Here is a 14,017-nt window from a genome sequence, read left to right on the forward strand (position 1 = left end):
GAGAGACGGACGGAGAGACGGACGGAGAGACGGACGGAGAGACGGACGGAGAGACGGACGGAGACAGGGAGACACACAGCCACGGAGAGACAGACGGGGAGACAGGGAGACACACAGCCACGGAGACACGGAGAGACAGACAGACAGACAGACACGCACGTATTCGCCTGAAGAGAATGAGGCAACCGGGACAGGGAGAATTGGAAGGTGATCAATTAAGACATTAAGCGTCTTGTGACACATGGACGCATCTGCATTTTGCCCTGATAACAAGGCCATCAGCTCGTTTTCAGAGGGCTGCGCCTTCCTCGGCTCAATCCTCAGATCAAAGCAAAGCTGTCTGCTTGCATTTTCCAATCAGAATGGGGATGCTAATTCATCCTCCTTAATGTGCGATGGTAAGAGACTCCTTCAATTAACTGAATTCTATAGCCGGCAAAATGAAAGGTATACAAAGAGGCCCGGGCTGGAAGAGCCGAAATTCTCATTAAATCAAAAGGTCCGGCATTCATTACCTCGTGCATCTGAGGCTAAACACTAAATATGGGGATCATCAAAGGAGGTTTAATGGGTTAAATTGAGAATATAATGTAATTAAAATATTAGACATGGCTAAATAGTTCTTTGATATTCCTCTAAAGGATTCATTAAAAATAGACACTTGAGGTTTGTGTGGAGTTCATCAATTTTAGGCAGAGACGACAAATTCGGGGACCTCCTCAGCTTCAGTATCACCATTGTGTGGAGGCAGGGAAACGGGAAAGACCTCACTGCCGGGTGACAGGTTGGAAATACGAGGTAAGGCCAACCGAGCTTCGCGACCGTGACTTTGAGAGTTGTCAGGATGGCAAAACGAGAAGTGTAAGATCAATTCTGGGAGACCCATTGGCCACAGAGAAAAGAGTAGGTTTGGGCCCAAGTAATTTAACTGTGCTATATAACTATATGTAATTTAACCGTAGCATACTATATTATACTCTAGATAGCTATATTTTTTTCAATAAAAAAATATATATACACGTATATGCTGTTATCTACTTCCTTCCCCGACGTAGACAGCCTCCCAAAGGAGAATTGGTCACACTTTTGGACTTTAACTCTCTGAAGGTTATTTCCCCCACTGTTGGCTTTGCATCCTAAGGATACCCACTGTTTCAATATCTCTTGCTAAAGCTTGGGACCCTAGCGACCGTAAGGGGACCCTGAGAAGCCGGTCTGGCGCTACTGGGGCGGGTCTCAGAGACGAGCTGTCAACTCCGTAAAGGACACTGATGAAATCTTACTCCAGATCTCCAAGCCCTCACTAAACAGATTTGCCTGAAATGTTCGTATCATTGTAACCCTCTCAGCCTATTAGAGCTATTTAAGCGCGGAAGACCATTTTCTCAGCTTATTGAAAATTACTTACTTACATAGCTCAGGTTTGCAAGGGAAAATGAACAGGCAGTGGAGAGGCAGCGGAGAAGATCAGCCCTGCCCACCAAGTTCTTGTTTCCTTTTCCTCCCTTCATGTGCCCCCAAGAGCCTTGCCTGTAGCGGGGGCTGCAAAATCTAGTTGGCAACTTCGTCTTGCGAGGTGATATCTCCACAACGCTTTGGGAAGGGCCCCCAGATTCCAGGTATTTCACTGAGCCCAAACTAACCAAACACTGAAGAATGGAACTTTTGAGACAGGGGGAAAAATTAATAAATGAATGAAAAATCTGCCCTCTAAAACCTTTTGCTTTCCCTTGACCAGATGTTTGCTTAGAAAATCCAGATGTACGTTTTCTCAGTAACTTTTGTGCGAAGATGTATGGTTTTGCTCAACAAAGCTCGAGAGGGAGTAGGAGCAAATATTTTACATAGTCTGGAGAGGTGGGGTGAAGGACAATTTTGGATATCTACATATATGATTTTTTTTTTTTTAAGTAAGCTCTAGGCCCAACATGGGGCTTGAACTCACGACCCTGAGATCAAGAGTCGTATACTCTACTGACTGAGCCAGCCAGGCAGCCCAGGGGGACACTTTTGAATATTAGATTTCAGCTACTCCCGAATCTTACTTTAGTGCATTTTAAAGAGTGGAATACCTAGGGGTGCCTGGGTGGCACAGTCAAGCTTCCCATTCTTGATCTCTGCTCAGGTCATGATCTTGCAGTTCATGAGTTCGAGCCCTATACCGGGCTGTGTGCTGATGATGCAGAGCCTGCTTGCAACTCTCTCTCCTCCCCTGCTTGTTTTCGCTCGCTTGCTTTCCAAGTAAGTAAATGCACTTAAAAAAATTAGGAGTGGAATACCTGAATAAAATTTTTATTAAAGGATATCTTCCTCCTTTATATTGCCTTTACGATATACAAATTTTGTCTGACAATATAGACGACTCCTTATCATCCAGGATGAAGCGGGAGTGAGACACTCTGGATAAATAAAGTTCATAATTTATTCTTGCTCTAATAAAGTTAATCTTAAAAAGATTTAGGAGAGCAACTTGTAGGAGAGCACCTTTTTTTTTTTTTTTCTTAAGAATCTTCTATTTTCAAATGCAACTTTTGAATATGGTGGGTCATCTATGTTTTAAAGAAGATTTTGGAAAGAATTAGCTAAACTTGGTATCTTAAGACTATGACCTGGATTCTATTCGTTCTGTTCTATTTTTCAATTAGTAATTAAAAAAGAATCCACACCACCCTCTACCCCCGGCCCCGTGTTTATCTAGTCAGCTGTTATAGACCATTTGCTATCAGCTCAAAGTTCTCAATTAGCTCCAGTGTTGTTATAATTACTGGATGTGTTTTCAAACAACTCCCAGCTAATAACCATTGGGATGAAGAGTCATTTTCTCACTATAGATTGCACGCTCATGCTCGCTGTGATGTTTCGACAATGATTCATTAACCAATAATAGGGCCCCAATTGGAACCATTAAGCATTGGTGCCTTTGCTAGACTTACCTTTTATTTTGTTCCTCAATATTGTCTTTTCTGGGGCTGATTTCTGGATAACTCCTAAGAGACTCCTTAATATACAAAACAGTATCATGAAGACAGCTGTTATTGAATTCACCTACTTGGAACAAAGCTTCCTCTTAACAGGATGTTCTCGTTGGAAATTGGAGATGGAAAAGTGCCATAAAAAAGGAGTCTATCATGCGAGAAGGCATGATTTAAAGGTCCTTTATACCAGTTCATAGAGATTAGGCAGATTAGGCACTGTGTCTTTTCAGGGGCACATCTAACATGTGGGTAAATATAAGCCCTCCATCATTCTATCACTCAAATTTAAAGTTCCTTGCTTCCTAATGGGCAGAGTGTTTTTACTTCTTAAATATCTGAAGCAGAAATGCTGTAAAAATTGATCACTGATCCACTTGGGTCTACGAAGACCAATGTTGTTGCCATTAGCCTTTATTTTCAAGGCAGGGCAAAGAAGTATTTGTCATTCACTATGTCTGAGAATCGTTATCCTCAGTATCATGGTAGCTAGATCTTACGAGGTGGGGGTCAAAGGCCTCTTATTAGCAACATCTGGGTTGCTTTATATGTAGCTTTCAACTTTAACAGTGAAATCATGAAGTTGCCAGATGATACGCATTACGATGTGATCAAGTAAGTAGTCCTGCCCGTTTCTAAAAATGGGACTTAACGATGGAAGTTCACGTCCAAAACTGAAGTTCATAACGCTGACCTCCTCCTTTCCCACACAGTAAACGAAACTACCACTCGCTACAAACAAATAATCAAACAGTGCTGTCCTTGGTGTTGAAAGGTTGAAGTTTCGACCTGGAGGCTCCCTCTCCCGTTACTGTCAGTAGGACTGACAGATGTCAGTCATTTATCCTACCTTGATCTCTATGTCCTTCTCTGAAAAATTGGTAGGTGAACAAAATACACCAATCCCAAGCTCTACATTCTTTTAAGGTACTCTAATAGAAATGGAATATTATTTTAAAAGTTTACCCTGTCCCTTTAAATTTAGAAACGTTGCTCTATGCGTTGCTTAAACTTCCAGACTAAGCTTAAATTTAAGGCCATTTGGGAAAAAAATTCGATTCTTAAGCTTCCAGAGAAGTCTTCACCATGTACCATGAAGGGTCTTCTTTTACAAATACATTTTAGGATCACTTTGGGCTATCAATTTCCCCGAACTAATGCTTCACATAGATTATTTTTAAAATCCCACTGAAACACGATTCATCAGTTTACTATTTATCCTCAGATATGCATGATCATTCAAGACTTTCAATTCTAACTGCTTCCAGTTTTAAGAGAAAGTTATGTACAAGTAGCTTTTATGCCACATCATGGTGCCTGTGAAATGTTTATAACAAAGGAATAAATCTCCAAAGCTAGTTCTTAGGCCACCTGTATAGATCAACAGATTTCCCCCTAAGTCATTGTTAAAACTGCCCGTTTCTGGATATGTCCATCTAAGAATGCAATGCCCACCTAACACAAGTAAGAAAAAATTAAATTCTTCAGTTATTATTTTAAGACCTGGTAATTTTGCAATGTTTATTCAGTCTCCTCAGATAAAAAGTAAAAAACATTTATTAATATTGACACTCAGTAGTAAAGTATGGGATGCTTTTTCCTCTTACCTAGTATTTTGTATAGGAGCACAGATGTGGTACTATGTCAAGATGTTTGTGAGGGCAAGACACCTGGCGTATTTACATACATGAGTAAGTAGCTTTGAGAGAAAACCGTATTTCTCAGATTTGCCTGAATGGGTGTCTCTGGACTTGGATTTTTTTTTTTAAATGTATTTATTTTTGAGACAGAGCATGAGCAGGGGAGGGGCAGAGAGAGAGGGAGACACAGAATCTGAAGCAGACTCCATCCAGGCTCCCAGCTGTTGGCACAGAGCCCGACGCGGGGCTTGAGCCCACGAACCGCGAGAGCTGAACTGAGCCGAAGTTGGACGTTTAACCCACTGAGCCACCCAGGCGCCCCGGAAAGACTTCTGATGTACTGGCAGTTAGGCCAGTTTAAGTTCATTTTAGTCGAAACTGAAGCATTCATACCTTCTTCTTTCCTTATCTGGAGGGTAAGAGAGCAGCATAGTAGATACATTTATTACTGGGTAACTTCAAGGTTTTCATTTATGCAAGGATGGGTAGAGATTGTTTAAGAAAGCAAAAAATCCAATCTGCAACTAAAAGCCTTTATTCCCTAGTTCTTATTCAAATGCAATGAGTTCAGAATTCTAACTGATTTGAAAATAAATAATGAAGAAAACCTTCTTTGTAGAACCTAACATGTGGCCCCGTGATGTAGTACGGCTCCATATTTTAAATTCTGCACAAAGCAAACCTGGACCGCAGCTGGAGGACATTGGGTCCTCCCTCCCCATGCAGGGAGGTGGGTTGGCCCTCTTCCTCCGTGTCCAGTCCCCGGGCATTTTTGGTCTCTGATACATGTGTTGCCTACACAATGTGAAGGGCTTTGAAAGCGGCCACAGCCTGTTTTTCCCTTTCGTGTCTGCTCTGCAGTATTTCCAGCAGGGAGATTTCAGGCAGAGCGTCTTCCTTTCGAGCATAGGTTGGATTTTTCTTCTCCTTCGAGGCTTGATCAGTCAGATTGGAAGGTTTGGGTTTGGGGATGGTCTTAGCATATTCCAAAGCCTAAAAGCATAAAGATAAAATGTTATTTGAGATGGGAAGTGAGCCCCGGGTTCCTTTAATGATGTGGAGTCTTAGGAAATGCTTATTAGCCATATGAATGGAGCCTCCGGCCACAATAACCTCCTGAGATGTGGGTGGGAATGGAGAGAGAATGGGGTATGCAAATCATGTGAAACAACACACAGTGTCCACCAAATAAATTAGCCGCGTAACCGTGTGCCGTGAAAAAGAGCCGAGAGATGACACACAGATTTGTGCCTGTGGGTGTTTTCGTTGTAAAACGGAGTTTTATTCGAGTGCTTGAAAGTAGATTTCTCACGTGTGGGCTCTACTTAGCTTCTGGCCGTCTTCTTCAAACCAAACTTGTATTGAGGAGAGACGGACCTTACCGTTCAAAGTGGACTTGTTACAGCTTGAGACCAAAGATCTCACTGTCGTCGATGAGCCTCCATTATGACATCCAACTCTTCCTTATTCCTAGGCTCTTTGAACTCTAGCAACTATTTATCAGAGGTTGGGAATTATTCTGTTCTTTAGCATATTATCTATAGAAACCCGGAGACTGGAAAAAGCAGACTTTTTTTTTTTTTTTTCCTTCAGTGACGTCTGTTCCGAAAGGCACTACAATAAAAATGAGATCACGAAATAGATTTCTAAACCTGCCTTTATATCAATTTTATATTTTAATGAGCGTTTCTTGATAGCTGAAATGGGAATGGTATATTTAGGTCGTGGGGGGGGGGGCAGGGAACCTCCAGACTCCTCCGTGTGTGTAGGTGATTTCTGTAGGAATTTCTAATTACAGACTTGTTGCCTTGACTCTCTTCATGAAAAAATAATGGATTGGAGAGAAAAGAAAAAATGGCACCATGGAAACTCAGTCGAGTGGGCTGAGGTCTTCAAGGTCCGAGGAAGAAAGGCAATAAAGAGAAAATATGATGGCCTGTGAGAGAGAACATGAAGTACAAATTCCTAAAAGCACCAAAGGGTCACTTGTCCCTCATGCAAAGGGTCCCATGTTCTTACTGGGACGGAGACAGAGACTTTGCACTGCAAGCCTCGGTGTTTCCCCGAATGTACTTCATTCACATCCTGACTTCTAGCTGGATGACCTCTGAGACGGAGAACATTCTGTATTTTATGAAATATTTTTTTTGTGGCTAGAGAAACCTATATATTACGGTCCCTTGGGAACAATGTAGGGAAATGAAATTGAAAGAAACAGTGAAGGTCTTTTCTTTGACATACGTACTCCTAAATGACACGACGACTCTAATTTCTTAAAATTTAATGCTAGCGAAGGAAATTGATAGGATTCTATCAGGATTGCTGGTTTCTCCTAAGAAATCACCCTACTATTCAGTGAAAACGGTTTTAAAGTTTTGAGCCGAGTTGACAGAAGGCTGCATTCGTTTCCGGTGTGCAGCATAGTGATTTGACAAATCCGTAGGTTAGGCTGTGCTCCCCACAAGTGTAGTTACCATCTGTCACCACGCAGGCCGTGACAGTCTCGTTGACTATAATCCCAGGGCCGTGCCTTTCGTCTCCATGATTTCCTTCCATAACCGGAGGCTTGTACCTGCCATTCCCCTTCACCCATTTTGCCCCTCGCCCTCGCCACCTCCCTTCTGGCGACCATCAATTTGTTCTCTGTATTTATGGGTTGGATTCTGCTTGTTGCTTGTTCATTTGGTTTTTAGGTTCCACATAGGAGTGAAATTGTGTTTCTTTCTCAGTCTGACTTATCTCACTTAACAGAATACCCTCTAGGCCTATCCACATTGGCATGAGTGGCCCCATTATATCCTTCTTTAATACGCCCCATCTTCCTTCTCCATTCTTCTATGGAGGGACACTGGGGTTGCTCCCGTATCTCGGCTACGGCAAATATTGCGATAAACATACGTGTGCATGTATCTTTTCGAATCGTTGCTTTTGTTTTCTTTGGGTCAATAACGAGTAGTGGAACTATTGGATCATGTGGTGTTTCTGTTTCTAGCTTTCTGAGGGGCCTCCATCCTGGTTTCCACAGTGACCGTATGACCTGACATTCCCACCAGCAGTGCATGAGGGTTCCTTTTTCTCCAAAGGCTCACCGACGCTTGTTATTTCTTGTGTGTTTGATTCTAACCATTCCGACAGGTGTAAGGTGATCTCATCGGGGTTTTGATTTGCATTTCCGTGATGAGGAGTGATGTCGAGTATCTCTTCATGTCTGCCGGCCTTCCTATTCAGTTTGTGGGTGGGTGACAAATTTGAAATACTATACTTGGAAGAAACCACGGAGGGCTAAAGACCATGACGAACTTCAGGCTAATCTTACAGCATCATATGTGTGTACGTGTTATTTGTATCCCTGTCTGTATCAATCAGTATCAGTATCTGTGAAGGAGGGACAGCAGTAGCTAAGACCTCCCCTGTGTTCCAAAAAAACCCCCCAAAAGGTGGGGGAATTTAAGAGGTAACAAAGGTTTCCTTTTCATTCTAATTGCAAAGCTAACGGCCTTGCTGAGAATTTCTTACCTTCTGCCGAGGGATGGCCGATTTACTTTTGGTTTTTGCTGTTTGTGGTTTCGGCAGGAGGGATAGCGTCTTCGCGTTATACTCCTGAACTTGTCTGGCGTATTCCTTTTTTTGGATTAATTTCTGCATCTGTTCGGAGAAACAAAGTTATGACCGTGCACAGGCCCTGCTAGATCTCCCTGTTCTCTCCTTTTAAAAGCAGCACTTGTTTTAGCCGGCTGGGCGTATGGTAGCGTCTCGGAGGCACCGGGGAAACGGGGTTACCATGTGTAAGGCAACGGCGGTGAGATGGTTAAGTTAATGTTTCTCCTAGAAATAGTCTCTCTGGGCGGGGGGGGGGGGGGGGGGGTACATCACCGCAGTAGCACACCCAGTGTTCCCTTAACAGGGGCTAAATCACATTCAGCTCCTTCTCTGTTGCATTTACCCAATTTAGTTTCATTTTGGCTTCCAACTTTGAACTATACTCTCTTTTCATGCCCTGAGTGCAACCACAGTTAAAACACATTAAATGAAGATCTCCTTTCACTAGAGGAAAGGAACTAAAGTGGATGCACTTTTCATGGGTTGGGGATCTCTTATCCTAAGCGTCTTCTTTGTAGCCACTCTTTGAAATTACCAAGATCACTCCATTGGGAAAGACCAACGACCGTCTAACACACGCATCTCTTTTCATGTGCACATGGCCCTCTTCTGTGCGGGGCCCTCAAAACTAACTAAAAGGTGGATACATAAGACAGCATTGGCCGGGTAATTTTATTTTATGGTAAAAGGCGTATCTGGGTCTCTATTACCAATGCTATTTCAGAAGAGTCTACTCAGAGGGAGACCTTTGGATGAGGACTTGGTTCCGGGGCACAGGTCTGTGCGGTTCTGCTAAAAGGCAGGTAGGCAAACCCAAGCCTACAGAATGCTGTACGTACGTCACACTCACTTTGTCTCTGATGGACTCAAGGTCAGGTCCAAGGCCTCCAAGCTTCACGTCTCTTTTCTGATAACCTTTCAGCTTGGCACTCTACAGATACAAAGAGACAGTTTCTATTAAGGAACTGTGTGTCCCCCCCACCCCCGCCCAGCTGTCCTAGCCACACAGGAGAGGGAAGAACGGAGGTCCGTGTGGACAGCTGGGAGAGTGTGGCCGCAGTTCCTGATAGTTCTTCCACGTTAAGGGTAGCTCTTGATAATTTGTAGCTTCTTGGGTAATTTGTAGCTGGTCGGCTCACGGGCTTTGACTTCTCCGACTTCTGCAACAACAACAACAAAGCTGGAATTCTGAGAATTACAAATAAACATTTTCGAGTGAACGAACTGGTGTTTTGTTATTAACCTTTTGAACAACATCTGCTATTACTGTTATGTCTGGTCTCCTACAATGACCAAACCAAATGATTTCCTGGGAAGAGGCCATCTAAATCAGGTAAGCATTGCTTCAAAAAGAGGAGTGCCCTGATGATGTCATAACATTCAAAAGACAGTACATTTTTTATCTTTTAATGTTTATTTATATTTGAGCGAGCGAGACAGAGAAAATGAACCAGTGGGGGAGGGGCAGAGAGAGATGGAGACGGAATCTGAAGCAGGCTCCCCGCTGGCAGCACAGAATCCAATGCGGGGCTCGAACTCACAAGCCGGGAGATCATGACGTGAGCTGAAGTCGGATGCTTAACCGACTGAGCCCCCCAGACGTCCCAAGATAGTAAATTTCTAAGGGTTAGAGTCTAGGCAAGATCTACTGAGAAACTCCTTTCATTCAGTGTGATTTTTGGATATTTTGAAGGGTGTAATTTTATTTTATTTTATTTTTTTATTATTTTTTAATGTTTTATTTATTTTTGACCAAGAGAGAGAGACAGAGCATGAGCGGGGGAGGGTCAGAGAGAGAGGGAGACACAGAATCCAAAGCAGGCTCCGAGCCATCAGCACAGAGCCCGATGCGGGGCTTGAACTCACAGACCGCGAGATCATGACCTGAGCCGAAGTCAGACATTCAACTGACTAAGCCACCAGGCGCCCCTGAAGGGTGTAATTTTATATGACCTTCATAGTGGTATTGCATATTTAAAGGGACAGTAACATGATGTGGCGATTTAATTTTAAATTATGACATTTGAGCAAAATAACAGGGCCGAAAAACACTAATGCTCTCCAGACTGTAGACTAGATGATGATATTCCCCTGACTGCTGCTTTCAGTGTTAAAACTGACTTGCTGCTTGGGGCAGATGCCCTTGTGGAGATACCAAGTCCCCCCCCCCCCACTGCACCCCTCCCTCTTTTTTTTTTGTTTTGTTTTGTTTGTGAGTTCATTTGGTTTCCTTCCTTGAGCAGGGTAGGAAAGGACCATCCCAAAGAGCTAGTTTGGACGACAGTAGTTCCGTTCAGACAGATCTACGTCAACGCTTCAGCTGGAGAAAGAATAGCCATCCTCAAGAGGCGACAGCACTGCCCTGTTTCACCTGCACGTGGGACAAAGCTCAGTGTTTCTCTAAATCTCCAAAGCTCTCGTAAATTATGATAAGGCCTAAAATAAGCAGTACATCTAGTAAGTTCTTCAGACAGAATTTGGCAGAGAGCGTCCAGAGACTTAAAAAAAAAAAAAAAATTACGTTGGATACAGTTGCTGCGTATCATTCCTTGATGGGAACTTCGGTATCCTTTGTATCAACTGTTACAAGAATGTGTTCTCCTCCCACTGGGCTAGTGCCCGACTACCCACAGCTGGCCCCAGTTAGTTTCTCCATTGACTTTCCCCACTATAGAATCTTCGAGCCAGGTACTCTGTTCTGCAGATCCGAAGCACTGAGCTCTGGCCCGTGCGGTATAAATGAAAGTTGGCTGGGGGAAAGCTTGTATCTTAGAAAGCTTTTATCCGGGCTGGCTCGGCCCCTCTCTTTTTCTGTTTTCCGCCTTGAATGCGGATATGGTTCTTGGATCTGGAACAGCAATCTTGGGTCGGGAAGAGAACAAGAGAACCATACAAATAACTGGTTCTGGTGTTGTGAGCTGTGTGGCTCTCTACCTGTGGGTTAATCGTACGTGAGAAGGAGCCCATCTTTTTGAAGGTACGGTAAATCGTAATTCTGTGACTTGGAGGTGAAAGCAGTATTTCTAACGTCTTGGTGCTTCAGAGAGCCAGAATCTTGTGACTCGTAGGCAACATTTCTACGCTTCAAGGATCGAGTTCTGCAAACCGAATTTCCCGGATTAGAATGTTCAGAACTTACAGTCGAAACTCTTTGGGCATATCTAACTCTAAAAGGAGAGAGAAGGTTCCTTTTTTCGGAAGAAGTTGTTGGGCTAAAAATCGTTTAAAAATATTAAAGTATGGAGAGAAAATGGTGTTCGTTAAAGGCTCGTCAAAATCCGAAATCCCCTTTAAGAAAAACGATCACCTGGCAAAACCATTCTAGGTGCTTCTTGCCCTTGATATTTATCTGTTCATGCTTGTGTAAAATTGTCAAGTGCTACACATTAGATATTTTCACTAAGCATTTTTTTTTTTTTGAGAGTGAAAGAGAGAGCACACACATGCATGAGTTGGAGAGAGGGGCAGAGGGAGAGCGCAAGAATCCTAAGCCGGCTCCTCGATCAGCACAGAGCCCCAAGTGGGGCTCAAACTCACAACCACGAGATCATGACCTGAGTGGAAATCAAGAGCTGGATGCTTAACTGACTGAGCCACCCAGGGGCCCCTTCACTAAGCGTTGTAGCATTATACTGTATTTCCCCGTCATTGGTTTTCAAAAATGACTTCCATACAGAACATTCTGTCTTCTGGTTATAGTTGCATTATTTAGCTATTCCTCTAAATGTCGAACATTTAAGATGTCCTGGCAGTGAGCGTTGTTTGTGGGCTACTGTGAGAATTGCTTTGAGATCAGTTAACAGAAGTGGAATTATTGAGGCAAAATCATGAACACCTTTAAGGTCCTTCATGAACCCTTCCATTAGCAATGTGTAAGAATGGCCTTTTTGTGCAAGCCTTGATTGCACTGTGTGTGATCACATTTAAAAATCTCTGCTAATTACTAGGTGAGTGAACCCTCATATCTTCTACGTGGCAATCGCAAACTTGTTCTTTATCATCTGACCTGTTTTGCAATCGCTGAAATTACTATTTGCCAGAGTAAACCAGAAATGAAAACGGAGAGAACCTCGCTCATATCCAAGTCCTAGATCCAATTTGTCCAAAACGGATGAGAAATGATCAGTGTGTCCAGAAATCACAATGTGAAGCAGCTTAACTGTAATCATTGCACAGACTCCCTAAAAGATACATTGTGAAGCGTGAATAATAGCTCCCTGCTCCCGGGTTCCCCCAGTTTTTACTATCGCGTCGAATAACCAGAATCTACATCTTGGCTGTCCTTGAAAAACAGAACACGGAGGGGACTAGCATTACCTATTCACAGAGTAAAGAGTGTGGCCCGGAGGGGAGGGGGAATCCAAATGCTCCAAACTCCTTTTCCGGGATCGGGCTGCTTCTAGCCAGAGACCCTTCTCAAGGGAGAGAGAGCATGCTTCATAAAGAAGTTTGCTCTGGGTGACTGGCGATGAAAAATCCTAGATTTGCTTAAGTTTGCCTCAAGTAATCTTGATTGCCGCTCAGTGCTGTAATTCCATTTGATCTCTTTCCATCAGAAATCTTCCTAACAGCTTTACTGAAATTGACTTTGCATACCACAGAACTTCCCCATTTGAAGTTGTACCCATTAGCAGCCGCTCCTCCCCCGCCCCCCACCCTGGCCCCCCACCTCCAGCACTAGGCAACGACTAATCTGCTTTCTGTCTCTTCAAAAGGCTTTTATAGTAAAATAATCCTCAGAATTTACTTTGATTTAGTTCTCCTTGGCTGTTACAAGACTAAAAGGTCACAATAGCACCCCCCCCACACACCCTGAAAATTAAATCAACAATGATAGCCCTGTTAGGTCTCCAAACACGGGGTGGGGTGAGGGGAATACAGTCCTGTTCTCAATACGCCCCTGATGGGGTTCGCTGCTAGTCTTTGCCTAAGATGTGCCCAAGCTGACCTCAGCCATCCCTGGCCCCGCCTGATGATGGCAAAGACCAGACCCGCCCGTCTGAACTGTTCACTGTTGATGGCCCCTTTAGCAGAAGATGGCACGGGACTGTCCTGATGGCATATTTCTGCCGGTAATTAATCACCCTTCACAAGCTAGAAGAGTGATGTTTTCTTGTAAACTTGGGGCGAAGTGTGCGTGAGTTGAAAATGACCTTGACTGTCTGGCGAGGACCTGTTTCAACTCTGAAACGCTGTACCCTGCTGTGGGGGACACGGCAGGGCTTTTCTCCAGAACATTCCTCAGACGTATAAGCAGGGGAAGGCTACTCAAAAGCGGGACAATGGAAAACAATGCCTCAGATACTGGAGAGAACAGCAAGCGAAGGGAATTTGCTCTGTGGTTGCGAAATTTAATCCAAATAAACCTCTCCTTAGAAGCAGTCAAGCAGCAATACCCAGATTGTCTGTGACAACAAACACACGAGTTAATTACTGCAGCTCGGCTGCGGGAGAACCCTGTAAGCAGTGATTTTTGTGGTGGGTCGCGATAGATACTTTTATGCTGTTTGTCGTCCCGGGCGCTGCGTCAGTCTCTTGCTGCCTGACGTCTGGCTTTAACAGCACGGGCGATGCTTCGCGTTCATCAATCAGTCCCCTCAGAACTGCCAGGGGAAGGGGAACGGTGCGTGGGCCCGTTGGCTTTACAAATCCTCACATTTTTAATGTGCTTCAAGTCGATTCCCTTGGAAACCACAAGATTTGCTGTGACTAGCAAATGGGCATGACCCGGATAATGATTCCCCCCGTCTGGTGCCCCGGCTACCTGCTGTCCTATACAAATAGCTCTGTTCGAAATCATTTGAG

General features: G+C 43.8%; 1 protein-coding gene across 2 annotated transcripts in view; it reads right to left on the minus strand.

Annotated features, from left to right (window-relative positions):
• Nucleotides 1-5,131: 5,131 nt before the first annotated feature.
• Nucleotides 5,132-14,017, minus strand: part of JHY (junctional cadherin complex regulator) — a 59,922-nt gene continuing 51,036 nt past the window's right edge. For both annotated transcript variants that reach the window (XM_049620729.1, XM_049620720.1), the window contains 3 exons: nucleotides 9,063-9,143; nucleotides 8,129-8,257; nucleotides 5,132-5,605 (listed from right to left, as the gene is read on the minus strand). In XM_049620729.1, the coding sequence (XP_049476686.1) occupies nucleotides 5,408-5,605; nucleotides 8,129-8,257; nucleotides 9,063-9,143 (408 nt within the window). In that variant the 3' untranslated portion in view covers nucleotides 5,132-5,407. The remainder of the gene's footprint in view (nucleotides 5,606-8,128; nucleotides 8,258-9,062; nucleotides 9,144-14,017) is intronic.

Source organism: Panthera uncia, chromosome D1 (genome assembly GCF_023721935.1).
Source record: "Panthera uncia isolate 11264 chromosome D1, Puncia_PCG_1.0, whole genome shotgun sequence".
Taxonomy (NCBI): domain Eukaryota; kingdom Metazoa; phylum Chordata; class Mammalia; order Carnivora; family Felidae; genus Panthera; species Panthera uncia.